The sequence below is a fragment of the Carlito syrichta genome, unplaced genomic scaffold, assembly GCF_000164805.1.
Source record: "Carlito syrichta isolate Samal-C Ts95f unplaced genomic scaffold, Tarsius_syrichta-2.0.1 Scaffold88978, whole genome shotgun sequence".
Classification (NCBI taxonomy): domain Eukaryota; kingdom Metazoa; phylum Chordata; class Mammalia; order Primates; family Tarsiidae; genus Carlito; species Carlito syrichta.
Genome location: NW_007033074.1, coordinates 45,917 through 66,072, shown reverse-complemented (window position 1 = coordinate 66,072; position 20,156 = coordinate 45,917). Strand labels below are relative to the sequence as shown.

General features: G+C 41.5%; 1 protein-coding gene across 1 annotated transcript in view; it reads left to right on the top strand.

Moving 5' to 3' along the window:
• Window positions 1-18,101: 18,101 nt before the first annotated feature.
• The window catches only part of PLEK (pleckstrin), a 39,316-nt gene continuing 37,261 nt past the window's right edge, over window positions 18,102-20,156 (top strand). The window contains exon 1 of the mRNA XM_008057993.2: window positions 18,102-18,323. Within this exon, the coding sequence (XP_008056184.1) occupies window positions 18,282-18,323 (42 nt within the window). The 5' untranslated portion in view covers window positions 18,102-18,281. The remainder of the gene's footprint in view (window positions 18,324-20,156) is intronic.

Here is a 20,156-nt window from a genome sequence, read left to right as displayed (position 1 = left end):
CAGAAATATCTGTTTACTTATTTAAAGAAGATGAATGACCCCATGGTAGGTTTTGGAGACGAGTCAGAGAATTGGATTTGAGGTACAGACTACAAGTGAAATCTTGGAGAATGAGTGGACACTTTTCTTAGAAGGATCAATGGTCCTATGTGAGAAGTATATGATCCTTGGGGGTAGGAAGTTGATCTGTCTCACAGCATGCATTTGAAATTTTGGAAGCTACTAACAGTTCTGTAAAGTGATTTTTACTAACTTATAGTTTCACTATATGAGAGTGACTTTAGGTTCTCAGGAACACAAAAAAATGTTCAAGTCCGATGGGCAACAATGACATGTCCTCATTGTTTTAAGTGGCATTTAAAAAATTACTAGTGAGGTAAGCATTTTTTTCATCTTTATAAATCATTTATATTTTGTAAAATGCTTTTTCCTATTTTTGCCCTTTTTTTCTCTTGAATTTTCTTTTTATACCAGATTTGCAGGAGTTCTTCCTATGTCATGAATAGTAACTTTCTGTATTTTATGCTTATTTCAAATTTTTTCCAGGCTGTCACTTATGTTTTAACTTTTAAAAAAAACTAATAGTAGCTAATATTTACAAAGCACTTACTATATACCAAACACCCAGCTAAGATCTGTACACACATTAACTCACCTAGTCCTCATTACAACTTTACAAGGTGGGAATTATTATTACCCTACTGTGACAAACAAGGAAACTGAGTCATAGAAAGGCTAAGTAACTTGCCCGAGGTCACATGGGTAGAAAATAGTAGAGCTGGGAATAGGAACCTAGGCAAGATCTTCACCACTCTTTCACATTGCCTTCTTCACAAGCATTTAAACTTCACAACAATCCTAAAGGTGGGTACTATTGCTCTTTGCATTTAACAGATGAGAAAACTGAGGCTCAGAGAGGTAGAGTCATTTGCCCAAGAAATAGAGCTGGAATCTGAATGCAAGATGGAGTTCTAAGCCCATGTTCTTTCCCATATTACAATTCCCAGGTATCTTTCTTCCACCTTGAGGACCTCTCCTGGAAGAAGGAGGTCTCAGCAGGCTAGGCTGAGCTGAGGTGGGCTTGGGAAGACCTTGTTAGGAACTGCTGGAGTCACAGGACTTTGTGCTCAGGCCCCCCGACCTCCTTCAGAGGCCTGCCCAGTTTTCTGACTTCCTACTTAGAATACTTTCTTTTTCCACCCTAACCCTGTGCATCATCATGGCGTGATATGGCATTATTGCATTGGTCAGTCTCTAATGGGCACTTGAGTCTGTAGGACACTTGCATCTCATAGGACCCTGTTCCCCTTGCTTTGGGCCACAGCCTGCCTCTTGTCCACTTCTGTTTTTGAAAACACATGTTGATGTGAGTGGGGGAAGGTAGTGCTGGAATAAACCATCTCTGTGACAGGAGATTTCAGGGTCTGTATCATGGGGAGCCTTCAAGAAAATTCACCTTCTGGTAGGAGCTGGAGCACGCATCTCAGGTCATGAACTAGGAAACATATGTTGAGGAACCAGAACAGCTAGATCAAAGTGGTCTGGATCCTTGACACCACAGATTGTAAAACGGTTCCAGATTGCCTAGATACAGTCTGTTATATGAGAGAGGAATACATGTATGCTGGTTAGGCCTCTATTTATTTTAAAAATACCTTCATGCTAAGACAGCTAATAAGGGTCTAAAACATATCCAACTGTATTAGTAATCAGAGAAAAGACAAATTAAAACCATGAGACACTGTTTTACATCCATTAGACTGGCAAGAATTTAAGTCTGACCATACTAATTATTGACAGAAATGAGGAGCAACTAGAATCTGTAAATTTTATAAAACAATTTGGTCTTATCTTGTAAAATATGATCCAGCAGTTCCAGTCCTCAGCATATCCCAACTTAAGTGAGGACAAGAAAAGAAGGCAAGTATCCAAGATTTACAGGATCATTGCTTGTAAAAACAAAATAACTCACGTGTCTATTAGCAGGAGAATTACCAATAAATTCAGGTATATTCACGAATCCTATCTAGAGGTGTAAGTGAACGAATGTGCATACAGCTCTATGTATCAGCAGGATGCACGTGATGTTTGAGTTGTAGATAATACTGAGTAGTGAAAGCAAGTTATTGGCCGGGCTTGATGGTTCAACCTGTAATCCGAGCACTTTGGGAGGCTGAGGCAAGTAGATTGCCTGAGCCTGCGGGCTTGAGACCAGTCCGGGCAAGTTGGCAAGACCTCATCTCTACAAAAAGTCAAAAATTAGCCAGGCATGGTAGTGCGCGCACCTGTTGTTCTGGCTACTTGGAAGGCTGAGGCGGAAGGAACACTGGAGCCCGGCACGTCGACGCTGGGGGTGGCTGTTGAGAGACCTAAGAAACCAAGAAACTGAAAAAGCCATACTTGCTGTAAAAGTAGTGTTTAGTTCACTATATTTTATATATCCCTACCTCATGTTCATTGTACTTTATGAAATCTTAGTACTTTAAATCCTACCTCAGACCCCGTAGAATTAGGCATATGTCGGGTGCCGGGTAGCGACTGATTGTGTAATTATATAATATCTTAAGTAGTGTTTGTATTTAGAACTCTTGGGTTAAGCATTGTTAGTCCCAATTGCCATGCTGACTTCTGCTTTTACAACGGGATGTAAATGTTAAAGCGAAAAGCCCCTTTCAGACATTCCTTTGCAGCAGACTTGGAGACGCTAGTAATCTGCCTGCTTGCTCAGGTTAATTTATACGCGGTGACTGTATGAACCTACTTATCTGACATTCCACTCTGCCCGTTGGGTGGGTTTCTGTCAATCACGGGCAGTCAGGTTGAAGCCCACGAAAGGCACCTACCAATACCAAGTGTTCCCGTACCCATTAGGAGAGATTACCCAATCATGTAAAACCAAGTTTAGAGTTCTTTCCCCTCCCTCTGTAATGATGTATAAAGACTGCTTGCCATGCTGGATCGGGGCTTTCGTCCCTGAAGCCACAGCCGGCTTCGTTTGTGAGCTCAGACTCGAGCCTGAATAAAGACCCTTGTGTGTTTGCATCAGAGCTGGCTCTTTGGTGGTCTCTTGGATTTTGAAATTTGGGTTTAACAGCTGTGAGTGTGTCATTGCACTTTAGCCTGGGCGACAGAGTGAGACAGGAAGGTAGGAAGGAAGGAAGGAAGGAAAGAAGGAAGGAAGGAGAGAAAGAAAGAAAGAAAAAGAAAGTTACAGAAGGATGTATTATATAATACTTTGCTTAGTAAGGAAGGAAGGAAGGAAGGAGAGAGAGAGAGAGAGAGAGAGAGAAAGAAAGAAACAAAGAAAGAAAGAGAGAGAAAGAAAAGGAAAGTTACAGAAGGATGTATTATATAAGACTTTGCTTAGGAAGGAAGGAAGGAAGGAGAGAGAGAGAGAGACAGAAAGAAAGAAAGAAAAAGAAAGAAAGAAAGAAAGAAAGAAAGAAAGAAAGAAGGAAAGAAAGAAAAATAAAGTTACAGAAGGATGTATTATATAATACTTTGCTTCCAGTTCTTGTGCAATATATTCTCATAACTCTCTGAAGTTATTAATCAGGGTAAATATTTTTCTTTGCTCTTCCATTGTTCTTTTCACACAGTTCTTTTTGTTTTGCTTGTTTTCATTTCTGGTTTCCTTGTAACGTTTCTCTTCCTGTGGCTGGTTATCTTTTGATGCCATTCATATTCATAAAAAAGCACTAAAAGTCTTACTTATGCTCGGGTGGAACTTTTTAACTTATCTTGCTCCCAACAACTGGCTGGGCAGAGATCTGTTTGTTGACAGTCTCCTCAATGTCCATATCTGATGGTCATTTCCCTAGAGAAGAATTCCCTAACCACCTTCTGGATGGGTATTGGTCTGACTGCCAACATGCTGAACTCAAGAAGAAGGGGTGAGCTTACCATCTCACTGTTTGGTATGCAGACTTTCTCCCTCTGTTTTCAGTATGTGCTTCATCTTCATTTTTTAGCTATGATGGTGCTCTCTTGTTGAATATCTCTAAAATGAGCAGTTCTCAAAGTGTGGTCCACAAGTCCTTGGGGGTCTCTGAGACCCTTTCAGGGGTTTGTAAGGTGAAAACTATCTTCATAATAACATTAAGATGTTATTTACCTTTTAAAACTATGTGGACATTTGCTCTGATGGTGCAGAAAAAATGGTGAATCAAGGCAGTTGCTGTGTGTTTTTCACTATGATTTAGTCAGCATAAAAAAACCCCAGTATACTTACTAATTTTATTAAATGTTTACTCTTGAGTGCATGTCTTTTCAATATTCTGTATGAGTGTCTCAAGAAAAACAACTTGTGTGATTCTTGGAACTGTGAACTAAACTAGCCACTTTCTGTGGAAACACAATATTTACTTGAAAGAATGATTGACAAGCTGGTTATTCAGACTTGAGTACTATTTGGTAGATATTTTCTTAAAAATGAGTAAATTAATCTTGCTACTAATACTAATGGTATTAGTTGTCAATGATATAACTCATTAGGTCATTATAATTTTCTAGTGAAAATTTGAATTTTGAAAAACTAGTACCTGCTACCATAATTTTGACAGTTTCCCAAAAAATTAAGATTTTTTGATGAGACAGGTGATAATATTTTTTAGATGTAATTTTTAAAATATCGTAGAATAAATCACCAACATCTGGAAGATGTGTATAATTTGATGGACTGTGTGTTAAACCATTCACCATTCACTACTCACATCTGGTCAGGTGCAGTGGCTCACGCCTGTATCCCCAGCACTTTGGGAGACCAAGGCAGGAGGATCATTTGAGGCCAGGAGTTTGAGACCAGCATGGGCAACATAGCAAAACCACCATCTCTTAAAAAATGATTAACACAGACTGGGCTCGGTGGCTCCACCTATAATCCCAGCAATTTGGGAGGCTGAGGCAAGCGGATTACCTGAGCCCACGTGTTCGAGACCAGCCCAGGCAATTTGCCATGACCTCATCTCTACAATAAATAAATTTAAAATTAGCTGAGCATGGTAGTGATGCCTATAGTTCTAACTACTTGGAAGGTTGAGGCCAAAGGATCAGCGGAGTCCAGCAGATCAACACTGGGGTGACCATGAGTATGCCACTGCACTCCAGCCTGGCTGACAGATGAGACTAAAACTCAAAAAAAAAGAAGAAGAAGATCAACACATGATATTACCAAATTGTGCAGGGATAACAAATCTATTCAAAGTGCAAGGTGCATCAATGATTTTAATGTAAGAGTACCAGAAGTTTATTGGTATGGCTCCAAATTTTACATCACAACTACTTTTTAAAAAACTTCTTGAGTTTTGGTGTGGTTTGTAAGAATATACACAATTATCTAAAAAGACTATTAAAATCCTGCTTTCATAGTGGGAAACTGCCAGGGGTGGGGGGGCGCACACACCTCATCAACAAGGGTACCTGCCTAATGAACATTTGTATACCTAACTCTGAATTGTACCACACATCTTCAAAATTAAAAAAAAAAAAAGAAAAGAAAAATAAACTACTGCTTTCTTTTTCATATCTGTGTTAGGTCATATTTTTTTCATTGACTCCAACCACAACAACATATCACAACAGATCAAACACAGAAGCAGCCATAACAATCTAGTGTGTTTTATTTAGCTACACATTAAAAGGCTTTACAAAATGTGAAATAGTGTCACTCATTACTAAGCTTTTTTTGTCTGTTTGTTTTGGAAAACAAAGCATTTTCCATCAAGAAATGTTATTTATGTACACATGTAATGGGTTATTATTATCATTTTAAAAAATGAATAAGTGAATAATTTTTTTAAATCTTAGTTTTAAATTTGGCAAATGTCAATAAATAGAACCCACAAAAACCAAAACTCTTCGGGTTTCTCAGGCTGGTGCTGTTTGAGAACCATTGCTCTACAAAGTAAACCTTCCCACCTTTTACTCTACTCACCGGGTCACCAGACTCTGCTAGCTGGGAGAGTGGGGAGTCAATCCCTCCATAAACACACTGTCAAATATATATATTTTTTTGACCAAAAAAAATATATATATTTGCCACAGCCCACACTCCATGTATCAGAAAATGGGCTTCTCACTGATATTCCTTCTTGCAAATAATTTGGGTTTTTTAAAATTAATTTTTGGTTTGTTCACATACTTCATCAAGTCTTCATTTCATTTTTATTTTTTGAGTCAGTTTCTCACTCTGTCACCCAGGTAGGAGTGCAGTGGCATAATCACAGCTCACCACACCCTCGACATCCTGGGTTCAGGTGATGCTTCTGCCTCAGCCTCCCAAGTAGCTGGGACTACAGGCATGCATCACCATGCCTGGGCTAATTTTTTGATTTTTTGGTAGTTTAGCTATGTTGCCCAGGCTGGTCTTGAACTACTGGGCTCTAGCAATTCTCTTGCCATGGCCTCCCAAATTGTGCATGACTTGTCCTATATATATATATGCTATATAATTGTATACTTTCCAGTTTTTGTAGCTAATTTTCTGATTCATCAACTGGGTTTTCAGTAGCTCCATTCTGCTCTTCTTTTAAACTATTGAATTTCTAATCACATGTTGAACCAGATCTTGGAGTTTTGCCAGAGGCTCCAAGCCAGGAAGGAACTCTCTGGTGTCAAATATCTTTACATCCCAGGTAAGGTTCTAGATCACGGTCAGCACACTTTTTCTGTAAAAGGCACAATAGTAAATATTTTAGACTTTGGGGTCATGTGTTTGCTGTCACAACTACTCAGCCCTGCACTTGTAGTGTGAAAACAGCCATAGATAAAATAAAAATCTTTTGATTTTTTAAAAACCATTTAATAGAGCCGGGCTCAGTGTCAGTGGCTCAGCCTGTAATCCCGTGCCTTTGGGAGGCTGAGGTGAGTGGATTGCCTGAGCCCACGGGTTCGAGACCCACCTGGGCAGCAGTGAGACCTCATCTCTACAATAAATCAAAAAAATTAGCCGGGCGTGGTAGCGTGTGCCTGTAGTTCCAGCTACTTGGAAGGCTGAGACGGAAGGATCGCCAGAGCCCAGCAGGTCGAGGCTGTGGTGGCCGGGAGCTGTCACTGCACTCCAGTCTGGGTGACAGTGAGACTCCAACTCAAAAAAATAAAAAAAATTTTTTTTAAATTAAAAAAACCTATTTAATAATGGAAAAACTGTTCTTCGCTCATGGGTCTTACCAAAACAGGTGGGGAGGGGATTGTGACTCACAGGCCGTGGTTGTGGGCCAGTTTATTAAACCATTCTCCATCATGATTGGCAGGGTATAAGGGGTTTCAACCACCAATTCGGGAGGTCAAGGCAGGAGGATAACTTAAGGCCAGGAGCTTGAGATGAGCCTGACCAACATAGTCAGACCTTGTCACTACATTAAAAAAAAAAAATACTATTCACATAGGGCTTGGCAAAAGGGTAAAAAGATTCTACTGGATCAGTCAAGTGCTGGTTTCCTGCTACATGTTAAGATTGTAACAGTTGCAGAGATAATTTCTTTGGAACTTGGTCAACGTGCTATATTCTCCCTCCTCTGCTTCTCCCTATTTGAGAGGGGAGGACATGCTCCCCTTACCTCAGAGCACGTGAAGAAGTTTTCAGGTGACTTTCAGAGTGCCACCAACCTGGAGGGTTTAAAGAAGGGAGGCCGTACACAGAGTTGAAAGATCTACACTCCCACTGCTGGAGGCTTGGGAGCTTGGATCATGGGACCCCTTGAGGGAAGCCTGCCTGGGGTTGGCTTAAAAAAAGATCCTAGGCTGGACACCGTAACTCACACCTGTAATTCCAGCATGTTGGGAGGCCAAGGCAGGAGGATCGTTTGAGCCCAGGAGTTCAAGACTAGCCTAGGCAACATAGCAAGATCCCCATCTCTACAAAAAATTAACTGGGTGTGGTGGTGTGTGCCTGTAGTTCCAGCTACTCGGGAGGCTGAAATGGAAGGATTGCCTGAGTCTATCAGGTTGAGGCTGCGGTGGCTATGAATGTGCCACTGCACTCCAGTCTGGGAAACAGAGTAAGACTACAACTAAAAAAAAAAGGTGCTGTCCAAAAGGACCAACACTCCTTATAGAGAGTTTGCCTCCTGGGACTACTCCAGAGACTGAGGGGGAGTGGAAGGCCACCTTGTCCTTATCCAGGAGTTTGTCTTCATCAGTTTCTGATGGCAGAACTAGCACCAACATCCCAGGAGAGAAGGGAAGGAACCAGCTATAATGCCTCAGCCATAGATGGGCACCCATGCCAGTCAGTGGCTGAGCCCACCAGGTAACACCTCGTTCAGAGCAGGCCCTTGTGGCCCATGGACCTTGGGTAACTGATTGAGTGGGGCCACTTAGAAGGAATCTGCACTGCAGGGCATCTTCATGGTCCCTTAGATTACCATGAAAAGATTAATTTTTCATATTATGTTATAGTGATGTATAGAAATGTGGAGTTAAGGCACAAAGCCTAATAGACTCTTCCTTCCCCTCAGACACTGGAACTACTCCAGAGACAGACCTGGTGAAGTATCTTTCCTCTTCCACCTTGGAGAGACCATAAGACTAGACCTAGCAAATAGGAGCTGGCTAGGACCAAGAAGCAGTGGTAACATTTCCCTTCTACTTCAGGTTTCAAACTGGGGGAGAGGAAACATTGTAAACATTTTAGAAAATAATTGTAGTGTTTTACATCATGCTGGGCTAAAGTTATGTAGTTGTTAGCCTGATTTTGATTTTTTTTTAAAAGCTAGGAGTTATTAGGAAATATGTGAAACCTGCCCAAGATTTTATTCAACTGACAGAAAGAACTGATAGGGAGACTAGTGAGTGCTGAGGAAAAAAAAAAAAAGACTTTATGATTGCGTCCAGCTCCTTCATGAATGTGTTTATTTGAAGCTATCAAATCTTTTAACATCTGCTGATTTTTTGTTTGTTTGTTGTCCTTCAAGAGAAGGATCTATATATTTCTTTCTTTCTCTTTTTTTTCTTGAGTAGTAGTCTCATTCCGTCACCCAGGTTGGAGTGCAGTAGCACGCTCATGGCCCCTGCAGCCTTGACTTGCAGGGCTCAGGTGTTCCTTCTGCCTCAGCCTTCCAAGTAGCTGGAACAGGCATGTGCCACCACGCCCGGCTAATTTTTTGATTTACTGTAGAGACGAGGTCTCACCATGTTGCTCAGGCTGGTCTCGAAACCCTGAGCTCAGGCAATGATCTCGTCTCCACCTCCCAAAGTGCTGGGATTACAGGCTTGAGCTACCATGCCCAGCTTGTATATATTTCAGTATTCGAATTGAGGTAACTTCTGCTCCTGTTCATAACATTCCGGTCCAAACAAAACAAAAAAAGTAGGGCAGATTTCAGATTCATTATGTCTGGGCAGGAGTAGCCCCATGACCACAGTACCTAAGTGGAGGAGGTTACAATTGCACAAAAGAAAAGTCACCACCTCCCCAGGGCAACTTGACTTGTGCTAGAGTGCAGGGCTGGGGGCTTGTGAGATGCAGCTTGGATCTCAGCCTTCAATTGCCCCTGTGACACTCATTGTGTTCAGTAAACCTGCAGCTCCTGCTAGATGCCATTTCATTAGAGCAATTGCCTTCATTCGCAGGCAGAATAGCCACACTCTTCCTTCGGGTGGTCTGTTGTCTAAGTGTGAGCTAGCAGTAAGTGATCCAGCAACTTTGGTCTGTGTGCTCGGCCTGCTGCACTTCTCCAGATATCCTGGCAGGATTGGCACTTGGCCCCCATCCACCTTCCAGCACTGATGGGATTCTTTCAGAGGATCCATTCTCTTAGTTTTTGGTTATCGTTGGTGGTGTTATACTTTTATTCAATAATACTTTTAAAAATCTGAAATCCAAATGCTCTCTCTTGAGACAACCAGAGAGTTATACCATGAATTAAAATCTTGAATTTAGCAAAGTCCCATCCTTTAAAAAGCAGTCTTCTATACCTCCATAATCCTTAGGGGGAGAGGAGAATGGACCAAACAGAGGTCCCACTGCATAAACAATTCTTACTTAATTTAAAGCCTTGATGAACAAATGAAATGTGAATTTAACAATATGGAAATGGTTGCATCAGACTCTCCATCTGCACGTGATGAAAATTAAGAAGTGCTTTATTGGAAATGCTTTATTTTTATTAAATTACCTTTTTATTCTAGAGTGATTTTAGTTTGACAGAAAAATTAAGATAGCAGAGTTCCCATATACCCCCTATCCAGTTTCTCTTATTAACATTTACATTAATGTAGCATATTACTATGAACAATTATTCAATATTCATGCATGTATTAATTAAAAGTCCATATGTTCTTTAGATTTACTTAGTTTTTCTTTTAAAGTCCTTTCTCTGATCTGGGATCCCATCCAGGACTCTGCATTACACTTCATCATAATGTCTCCTTCATCGTCTCCTTTGGGCTGTGACAGATTCTCAGACTTCCTTTGGTTTTAAAGACCTTGGAAGGTTTGATGAGCACTGTTCAGGTATTTTGTAGAATGTCACTCAACTAGGGGTTGGTCTAGCATTTTCCTCATGATTAGATATCAAGGGCACGTACTATAAGTTGATTTATGACCATCGATGTTAGCCTTGACCACCTGGCTCTAGCTGAGGTACTGTTTGTTGAGTTTCTCCACCACAAAGCTCCTTTTTTTTCTTTCTTTCCATACTGCATTCTTTGAAACATCACTATATGCAGCCCATAATCAAGGAGTGAGGATTTATGTTCTATCTCCTTGAGACTGCAGCATCTAAATACATTATTTGGAATTCTTGGAATCTCAGAATAGATTTGTCTATTCTCATTTATTTATTTATTCGATCACTCATTCATTTATTTTTATACTTGGGATACAATCCAATGCTACTTTATTTTTTTGCTAAATTTTTTGCAGCTTTGGCCACTGGGAAGTCTTACAGTTGGCTCTTGGATCCCCCTTGGCGTAACCTATCACTATGGTTTTATTTGCTTATTTATTTTGGTTTTTAAATTAAACATTTTAGCACTTTTTTGCTTTCTGATATTACAAGATGATTCAGGGTCATCTTGCATATTTCCTGCTAAAAATCCTAGAATCATCTATGCCTCTCAAGACCCCTAGTTCCTTATCCTGGAGAACAATGTTAATAATCATGGTCTAGGCGCTAAGTGTGCTTATTGCTACCAGGGTGTTGCTTCCAGGTTCTCTCAGCTGACAGAGCAAAAAAATGTAAGTGTGAAATGCTTTGTTTGGAGCAAATGGATACACACACACACACACACATACACACACACACACACACTGATATATTTTTAATTGATGTCTATATGAATTTGTGTGTCTGTTGCAAGAGAGTTGCTCAATACATGAAGCTGGTTCCCCATCTTGAATTGGAAGCCCATTGGGCACCAACTAGATATTCCCTGATAAGTTCAAGTGAATTAGACACTCTTCTTTGGTTGGGAAATAATTCTCCGTGAATCTCTTCCTGTGTTTCTGTACAACTTGCAAGTAGAGGCACACTCTTTTTATGGTTGCTTGTATAGTGAACAACAGCAGTGAAGATACAGTGTCTCCTTCCAGAGAAAAGTGCAGATTCATTTACTGTTCAGCATAACACAGAGAATGTTTCCCTCTCTGGGCAGGTTTGCTTGTAGCCCATTACTAAAGATTCATGTTCTCTAACCTTAGGGTTCCTCAGCTGTGATGCAAACCCTCTGTTTATGCAACATCTAACTGGGCGGTTCCAGTTTGCACTTAATAGCACTCAGGGCCAAGAGGAACCAATACCAGCATAAAGCTCATCCTGTTTACTGTGCTGTCAGTAGCAAAGTCCTTCATCTCATCTGAAAGTCCAAAGGTCTTGTGTGTTCTCTCAGCATCCATGAAACTGGCCAGTTGACTTGTTAGCTTGCAAGTGAGGTCCAATCCCAGACTCTTCACAGGTTTTGACACCTTTCCCTTAATTTGTTTAGCACTAGCAGTATTCTCTTGTCAGCTAAACGTAAGATATTTTTTGAGTTACCAATAACAAAAAAATACATTTTTAAAAAGAGGTAAAGTTATGACTTGTACATATAATACAATGAAAACATATCTGACTTTGATTTAAACCATAAACTTAAGAGGAAACCAGTCAGATGTCACAAATGGCTCAAAGGAGAGGTCAAAGACAAATTCATATGGAACAAAGGAATGTTGCGATCCATTTACAAATGGTAACAAAACTGGCTTTTTCCATGGGAGGGGAGTGGGGGAGTGGGGTAAGGGGAGTCTACTGAACTTTCATCAAATAATTTATATGCTTGTCTAAAGACAAGAATTATTTGCATTTATCCACAATTTACAGAGTTGTAAAATAACTCTGAGACAAGAAAAGGCACAAACTCTATAGACACAGATAACCTAAAAAGGTGAACTGTAACCAATGCATCGTTTTCCATTGGAGATGCACAGAAATCATTTTTGCTTATCCGAAAATCTTAACTTTCCCTCATAGCATTAAAATGAAATAAAAGAATGTTTCCAAGGTTATTAATCAAATGTATGACAGAAGCAGGGTTGTTTTTTGTTTTTTGTTTTTTGTTTTTAGTTAGAGTCTCACTCTGTCACCCAGACTGGAGTGCAGAGGCCACTCCCGGCCACCGCAGCCTCGACCTGCTGGGCTCCGGCGATCCTTCCGCCTCAGCCTTCCGAGTAGCTGGAACTACAGGCGCGCGCTACCACGCTCTGCTAGGTTTTTTTTTTGTTTTTGTTTTTGTTTGTTTTAAATTGTAGAAAGAGGTCTCGCCAAGTTGCCCAGGCTGGTCTCAAACCCGCGGGCTCAGGCCATCCACTCGCTTCGGCCTCCCAAAGTGCTAGAATTACAGGCTGTGCCACCGAGCACTGCCAGAAGCAGATTTTAAAAAGTAAGCCTAGACACACATACACAAGAAAGATATTGGAAGAGATTTTATTGATCTCGTCTGGTTGGGGGATCTGACATAGCAGAAGAAAATTTACTCAAACTGCTGGGAAGTCCTAAATGAAGTGATTGATTGAGTGTTGACTCTACTGACCACTAGGTGTCGCTAGGAGGCGTGATGACCTGTGGCAGGAGCGGGTGGGGTAAGCATGGCAGCTTCTAAATCTATGGATGTTCATGAGATTCACAAATTTGGGAAGTTCATTGGTGGCAAGACATTTTTACCCTATATCTATTCCATTCCTACACCTATTCCAGCACATAGTAAGCCCTCAATACTATGGTTCTTGAAATGAATTATTCAGAACGCAGGGGTGATTTTACTTTACTCTAGGCATCTCCTGAAAATACGGCATTTCTTAGTAATTGTTCTTTAAAGCCTTCTGATCATGCCAGGACAAAGGGAGGAAACAGTCCAAGTTAGAAATCACTTAGTTAATTAAATAAAGGGAGATAAATTTAGCTATAAAATCATGCTTGGTAAGTCTACAAACGGTTTCCATTGACTGTACAGACATAGCAAAATACTTGTTTGAATCAGATACAACAACAAATCATCCTTTGATTAGTTCCTGTTTACTCAGGTGTCGTTTTTTTTTTGGAGTTGGAGTCCCATTCTGTCGCCTAGGTTGGAGTGTATTAGCGTGATCTCAGCCTCAATCTGTTTGGCTCAGGTGATCCTTCCACCTCAGCTTTTCAAGTAGCTGGGACTACAGGCACTCACCATTACAGTCGGTTAATTTTTTGATTTATTGTAGAGATGAAGTCTCACCATGTTGCCCAGGCTGGTCTTGAACTCCTGGACTCAAGCAATCCTCTCACCTCTGCCTCCCAAAGTGCTGGTTAAAGGCCTGAGACACCACGCCCGGCAGGTGTCATCAAAGATTAATTCCTTCACTGCCACCCTCAATACTTCCTAATAATTTCTAATTAATTTTGGTACAATGAGAAACTGATGGCAAGAGATCTACAATGTTATGTAACCCACATTAGCATAAAATGAAAGTGGAAAACAGGGGCAGTTACTGCGGGCTAGAATTGTAGCTGGGAGGAATGAGGGGTGGGAATCATGAAGCTCTCAGAAAGCCTCAAGAGCAGAACTTCTTTCTCCTGACTTCCCTGGCTCCTCAGATGCCTTCATGGATGTCTGCTGGCTTTGCCTGCCTAGGGACCTTTCACTCTTATACAATTCATTGCACCTTGATTTTTACTTTGGGGTACAATCCCTTTCCCCCATCGAACACAATTCTGTGGGGCTGTCAGTTCACATGGCTTCCCTTCAGACACCTGAGAGGGAAGCACTAAGTCATGTTGGGCCAGTCGGAGGCCTGATCCCTGGAGAGTATCATAGAGCCTCCACATCTTTCAACTTGGTGTCTTGCTTCCTGGAACCCATAGCTGCCTTGGCTCCTTTCAGGGACTCACATCTTCATTTTTCTTTCAGCCTATGACCCTCCTCATTCTCTTCCAGTAAATTCCTATTTGCCTATATTAGAGAGCATTGGTAAAAATTACTGACTGATGTAATGAGGAAAGGGAACTAGTCAGAAATCTAGCCCTAGGATCACTTCTGTGATTTCTCTTGAATTTTTCATAAAAAATGATCAGTCCTAGGATAATAGAGCCCTGCCTTCAAGATGAGGAATGATTAATATTTATAGATACTTACAATTTTCAGACATTCTTCTAAATACTTACATGTATATCTTAATCTTAGAATGACTCCATGGGATAGGTGTTATCATTCTCATTTTACAGATGAGAAAACTGAGACACAAAGTAACAAAGTAACTTGCTTATTTTCATATAGCCAGATTAAGATTTCTCCAAGTTTGTTCCATAGAATATTCGTTTTTCAGAATTATATTTGCTTCCTGAGGCTGCCATAACAAAGTACCACAAACTGGAAACCACAACAGAAATGTATTGTGTCACAGTTCTAGAGGCTAGACATCTGAAATCAAAGTGTTAGCAGGCCCACGGACTCTATGATGGCCCTAAGGAAGGAACCTTGCTTGCCTCTTCCAGCTTCTGGTGGTGGCTGGCAATAAATACTTGGTGTTCCTTGTCTTGCTAATGCATCACTCCAGTCTCTGCCTCTGTCATCATGTGTCTGCTTTCTCTCTGTACATTTCTTTCCTTTTCTTATAAAGACACCAGTCATACTGGCTTACTCCAGCATGACTTCCCTTTAACTAATTACATCTACAATGACTCTATTTCCAAACAAGGTGGCATTCTGAGGTATCAGGGGTTAGAACTTCTTTTTTTTTTTTTTGGAGTCAGAGTCTCACTCTGGCACCCAGGCTGGAGTGCAGTGGCACACTCACCACCACCAGAGCCTCGACTTACTGGGCTCAGGTGATCCTTCTGCCTCAGTTTCCCAAGTAGCTGGGACTACAGGTGTGTGCCACCATGCCTAGCTAAGTTTTTGATTTATTGTAGAGATGTGTTCTCTCCAAGTTGCCCAGGCTAATCTAGAACTCCCGGACCCAGGGGATCAATCTTCTCACCTCTACCTCCCAAAGTACTGGGATTACAGGTGTAGGCCACCATGCCTGGCCAGGACTTCTGTTTTGGAAGACAATTCAAGCTATTACAAAAAGGTTAATAGAAATTGCTCAAAAAAGAATTTCATGGTCAGGGCAGGCATGGCGGCTCGTACCTGTAATCCCAACACTTTAAGAGGCCGAGGTGGGTGGATTTCTTGAGCCCAGGGTTTCTTTCTTTCTTTTTTTTTTTTTTGAGTTGGAGTCTCACTCCGTTGCCCAGATTGGAGTGCAGTGGCCGCTCCCGGCCACTGCAGCCTCGACCCGCTGGGCTCTGGCGATCCTTCCGCCTCAGCCTTCCGAGTAGCCGGAATTACAGGCACGTGCTACCACGCCCGGCTGATTTTTGATTTATTGTAGAGATGAGGTCTCGCTGCCCAGGCGGGTCTCGAACCCGCTGGCTCAGGCAATCCACTTACCTCAGCCTCCCAAAGGCGCGGATTACAGGCTGAGCCACCGAGCCCGGCTGAGCCCAGGATTTCTAGGCCAGCCTGAGAAATGTAGCCAGACCTAATCTCAAAAAAAAAAAAAATTACCCAAGTGTAATGGCATGTGTCTGTAGTTCCAGATACTCAGAAGCCTGAGGCAGAAGGATCACCTGAGGCCAGGGAGTCAAGGCTGTGGTGAGCTGTGATTGTGCCACTGTACCCTAGCCTGAGTGAAAGAGTGAGACATTAACCAAAAAAAAAAAAAGAAAAGAATTCTGTGGTCAAATAAGTTTGGGAAACACCATGATAGGATTTTTTTCTGAAATACTTCTGCGGCAAGGCATCTTAATTTCTTAATCTGTGAAAGGAGTTGCCATACTGGGAATATAACACACAGTTTCTCAAAAACCTGTCTGATTATGGACTTCTTTTTACAGGCCTATTGTGGGATTAGCATTCAATGTGGAATATCTGTCTCATGCCCAGTGGGAGGCAACAGCACCCTAGTTAAGGTCTCATCTCTTACCTGTGGTATCACCTTGAGACAACTGCTCTTCTTCTCTGAGCCTGAGGTGTTTTTGTTTTTGTTTTCTTTCTCTAAGACAGGGACAATAATATATGAGGGTTGATAATTAAGTTCACAAACTCATCCTAGAAAAAGTGTTACATGCTTCATCTCTGAAATATCACTTTGAAGTACTCCCCTTGGGAAGCTATGCACCATTGCCAGCACCTAGTCCACCCATCAAAGCAGTTTTGAAACTGTTTCTGGAATTGCCATCAGAGCTGTCATCCTATTACCCTTGACATCCTGAATGTCATCAAAATGTCTTCCTTTCAATATTTCCTTTATCTTCAAGTAAAGAAAAAAAGATATTGGGGGCCAGATCAGGTGAGTAGGGAGGGGATTCCAATACAGTTATTTGTTTACTGGCAAAAACTCTGTCACAGACAGTGCTGTGTGAGCTGGTGCATTGTCATGATGCAAGAGCTCATTTGGGACCATTTTTGCAAACATGTTTCTCATGAAGAGATTTTCAGCTAAGATTTTCCTAATTGTTTCTTTATTGATGTTTACCTGGTCTGCTATGCATCCCAAAGTCATCTGATGATTTTGACACACAATTTGATGAATTTTTGCAATGTTTTCATCAGTTCTGCTTGCTATTGGCTACCCTGACCTCTCTTCATCACTGATGCTTTCTGTCCCCTCAGAAAAATGTTTAATCCATTTGTACACTGCCATTTTCTTCATGGCATTATCCTCATAAACTTGGACTAACATGTCCCTGATTTCATTCTACTCTTGCTAAGTTTAACAATAAATTTACTGTTTGTTCATTGCTCTAATTCAAACTCTGATATTGTTGTGACAACAGCTCTGATGGCCATTCCAGAAAGAGTTCTAAAATTGCTTTGACAGATGAACTGGGTGCTGATTTGGTACACAGCTTCTCAAGTGGCGTACTTCAAAGGTGACTATAGTGATATTCAGCAATGAGGTATGTAGCACTTTTTTTTTTAGTTGGAGTCTCACTCTGTCACCCAGGCTAGAGTGTAGTGGCACACTCATGGCCACCCCAGCGTCGACCAGCAACCCTTTTGCCTCAGCCTTCCAAGTAGCCAAAACTACAGGCGTGTGCTACCACACCTGGCTAATTTTTTTTATTGTAGAAAAGAGATCTCACCATGTTGTCCAAGCTGGTCTTGAACCCGAGGGCTCAGGCAATCCTCTTGTCTCGGACCCCCAAAGTGCTAGGATTACAGACTTGAGCCACTGCACCCAGCCTGTAGCACTTTTTTTAGGGTGAGTTCATGAGCTTGTCAGACCTTATACTTTCCCTAGGGGTTTCTTGTGAGGACTCATTTAATTTAAATTAGATAGGCTGAAAAACTCCTTGGTACAGTGCCTGGCATAGAAAGAAGTAGGCATTCACTTAGCAGTTCACTCTGTTATGCTAACCAGATGGTTCTGAATTTCTTGGCATTTTTATTGGACATTTCCAGGATCTCAAGAATAATCTCAGGACAGTTTCCACCAAGACTTTCATGTTCCTCTTCCTTTCATCATTTTTTTTTCTCTTTATGAGAATGCTTTTCCTTATGGTAATAAAGATTTACCTTGGGTAAATATTCCACCCAACTGTACTTTTGATGAGTTTCCAACATTAGCAAAGAATGAGGTGGGTTAGCTCTGCAGTTCCTTATTCTGATCTTCCACCTCAGTGAGGGGAAGAGGATGTGATCATGTGACCGCCAGCAGAGGGGAAATTGTGAAAGAGTCCCGCTATAGAAAAGGCAGCCCGGAACCGCCTGCCCAGGCTTACAGAGCAGGCGAGCTGCTGAGAAGACTGGTTTGAGAGCAACTTCTGTCCGTCTGTCCATCTGACATGGAACCAAAGCGGATCAGGGAGGGCTACCTTGTGAAGAGGGTAAGTGTAAGTGCTGCTTTTAAGGGTGTAATGGCCATGGGCTGGGTGAGGATTGGCATCCAGCTTCCTACTCTACCTGCTCATTTTAGGAATGTTTCTTGCTGAACCTGTTGGGTTGACATAGGAGAGTGTTGAAACACGTTGAATGTTATGGGGCAAGGGAGGGACGCAGTACATGTTCCAGGAGAGGGCAGTTAAAAAACCGCCTTTTGTCTCTTAAAGGAGGACTCATCCAGCTCAGGCTTCCTCATAATTGGATTTTATGGGTTCTAGAATTATAGACTGCAGGGTTCAGAAGGGAGTGGCCTAAGCTAACTCCTTCACAACTTTTTTTTTTAAGCCAGTGTCTCTCTCTATTGCCCAGGTTGGAATGCAGTGGCATGGTCATGGCTCACCAAAGCCTTGACCTCCTAGGGTCCGGCGATCCTTCCCCGCCAGCCTCTCAAGCAGGCACACGTCAACATGCCTGGCTAATTTTTTTGATTTTTTTTTTTGTAGAGACAAGGTTTCACTATGTTGCTCAGGCTAGTCTCGAACTTCTGGGCTCAAGCAATTCACCTGCCTAGGCCTCCCAAAGTGCTGGGATTATTGGCCCCTCACAATTTAGAACATCCCTTTCAAGAGCCATATGCATGCATTCTGCCAAAAGACTCAAACTCCTCTGCCATAGAGGTTACTTGGAGAGGCTATTCGTTTGTTATTTAAATTACCTTCCCTCACAGTTCTTTCTTTTTTTTTTAATGAAGAAAGACTAAAGTGATTAAAGATGAGTTGATATAATGATACAGTTATTATAGCTTATTTTTTGGGCCAGCTTCTTAGAATTGATTCATTGAAAACCATTTTTTTAATTAGCTGAAATCTTTTTATCTACAACTCTTAGTAAATTTGTATAACATGCCATCAAGATTAGGTATGTTATATATATTTTAGGGATTAGGGAATAGAGACCCAAGTATAGTAAAAAATGCTTAGTCTCAGTGGTGTGGCATCAGGAAGGTTGAATTTTGTTAACACTGTTGGTCTTTCTTCTGATACTGGGTATGTGTTGCATCGCTGTGAAACTCCCAGGATAGAGAGTTCACACTTAAGGCTTGTTGGCATCCTGTGGGCAACTGCTGTATATATAAGTAGGTTTACACTCACCCAAGTGAATGTGTCAGAAGTGAGCTGAATTTAGTGCATTTCTTTGGATATCTAGCTTTTTAATTGAATGAACATCTAACATGACCATTTTAGGGCATATACTTCACGTTTTAGCCTAAAATGTTCTCAGGGGTTAAACAGCACATATTGCTGCCTGATTCTGTTTTGATTTCATGCTGGAAGGGACTTTAGGCCATCTGGCCTAATTTCCTCATTTACAGAGGAGACTGAGACCCAAGAGGCTTGGCAGTTGCCTCAGGGCACATGGCTGTGACAGAGCTGGGACCAAAAACCTGACTCATGGTACTGAGTTCTGTACACTAGCATTTTCTTAAAGCAAGTTTAATCCAAGTTAGGGTTTGCAATGTACTTGCGGTGGTGAGAGTTATAAGTTGATACTAGAGAATGAATGACCCTTCAGCTGGTAATCTCTCTGGCTAGCTGCACTTTGAAACCTCCTTTGAAAAAGACACACACGTACACACAGAGGTGTATGTAGATCCCTTGCAATAGGTACCAATGCTTTCTCTGAGAACCTGTAATAATTAACATGGACTTACTTCTTTCCTGATTGCTTGAACTGGTATCCTAAGAAGAACAAGTAAATGGAAACTTTTTTTTTTTTTTGAGTTGGAGTCTCACTCTGTCGCCCAGACTGGAGTGCAGTGGCTGCTCCCGGCCACCGCA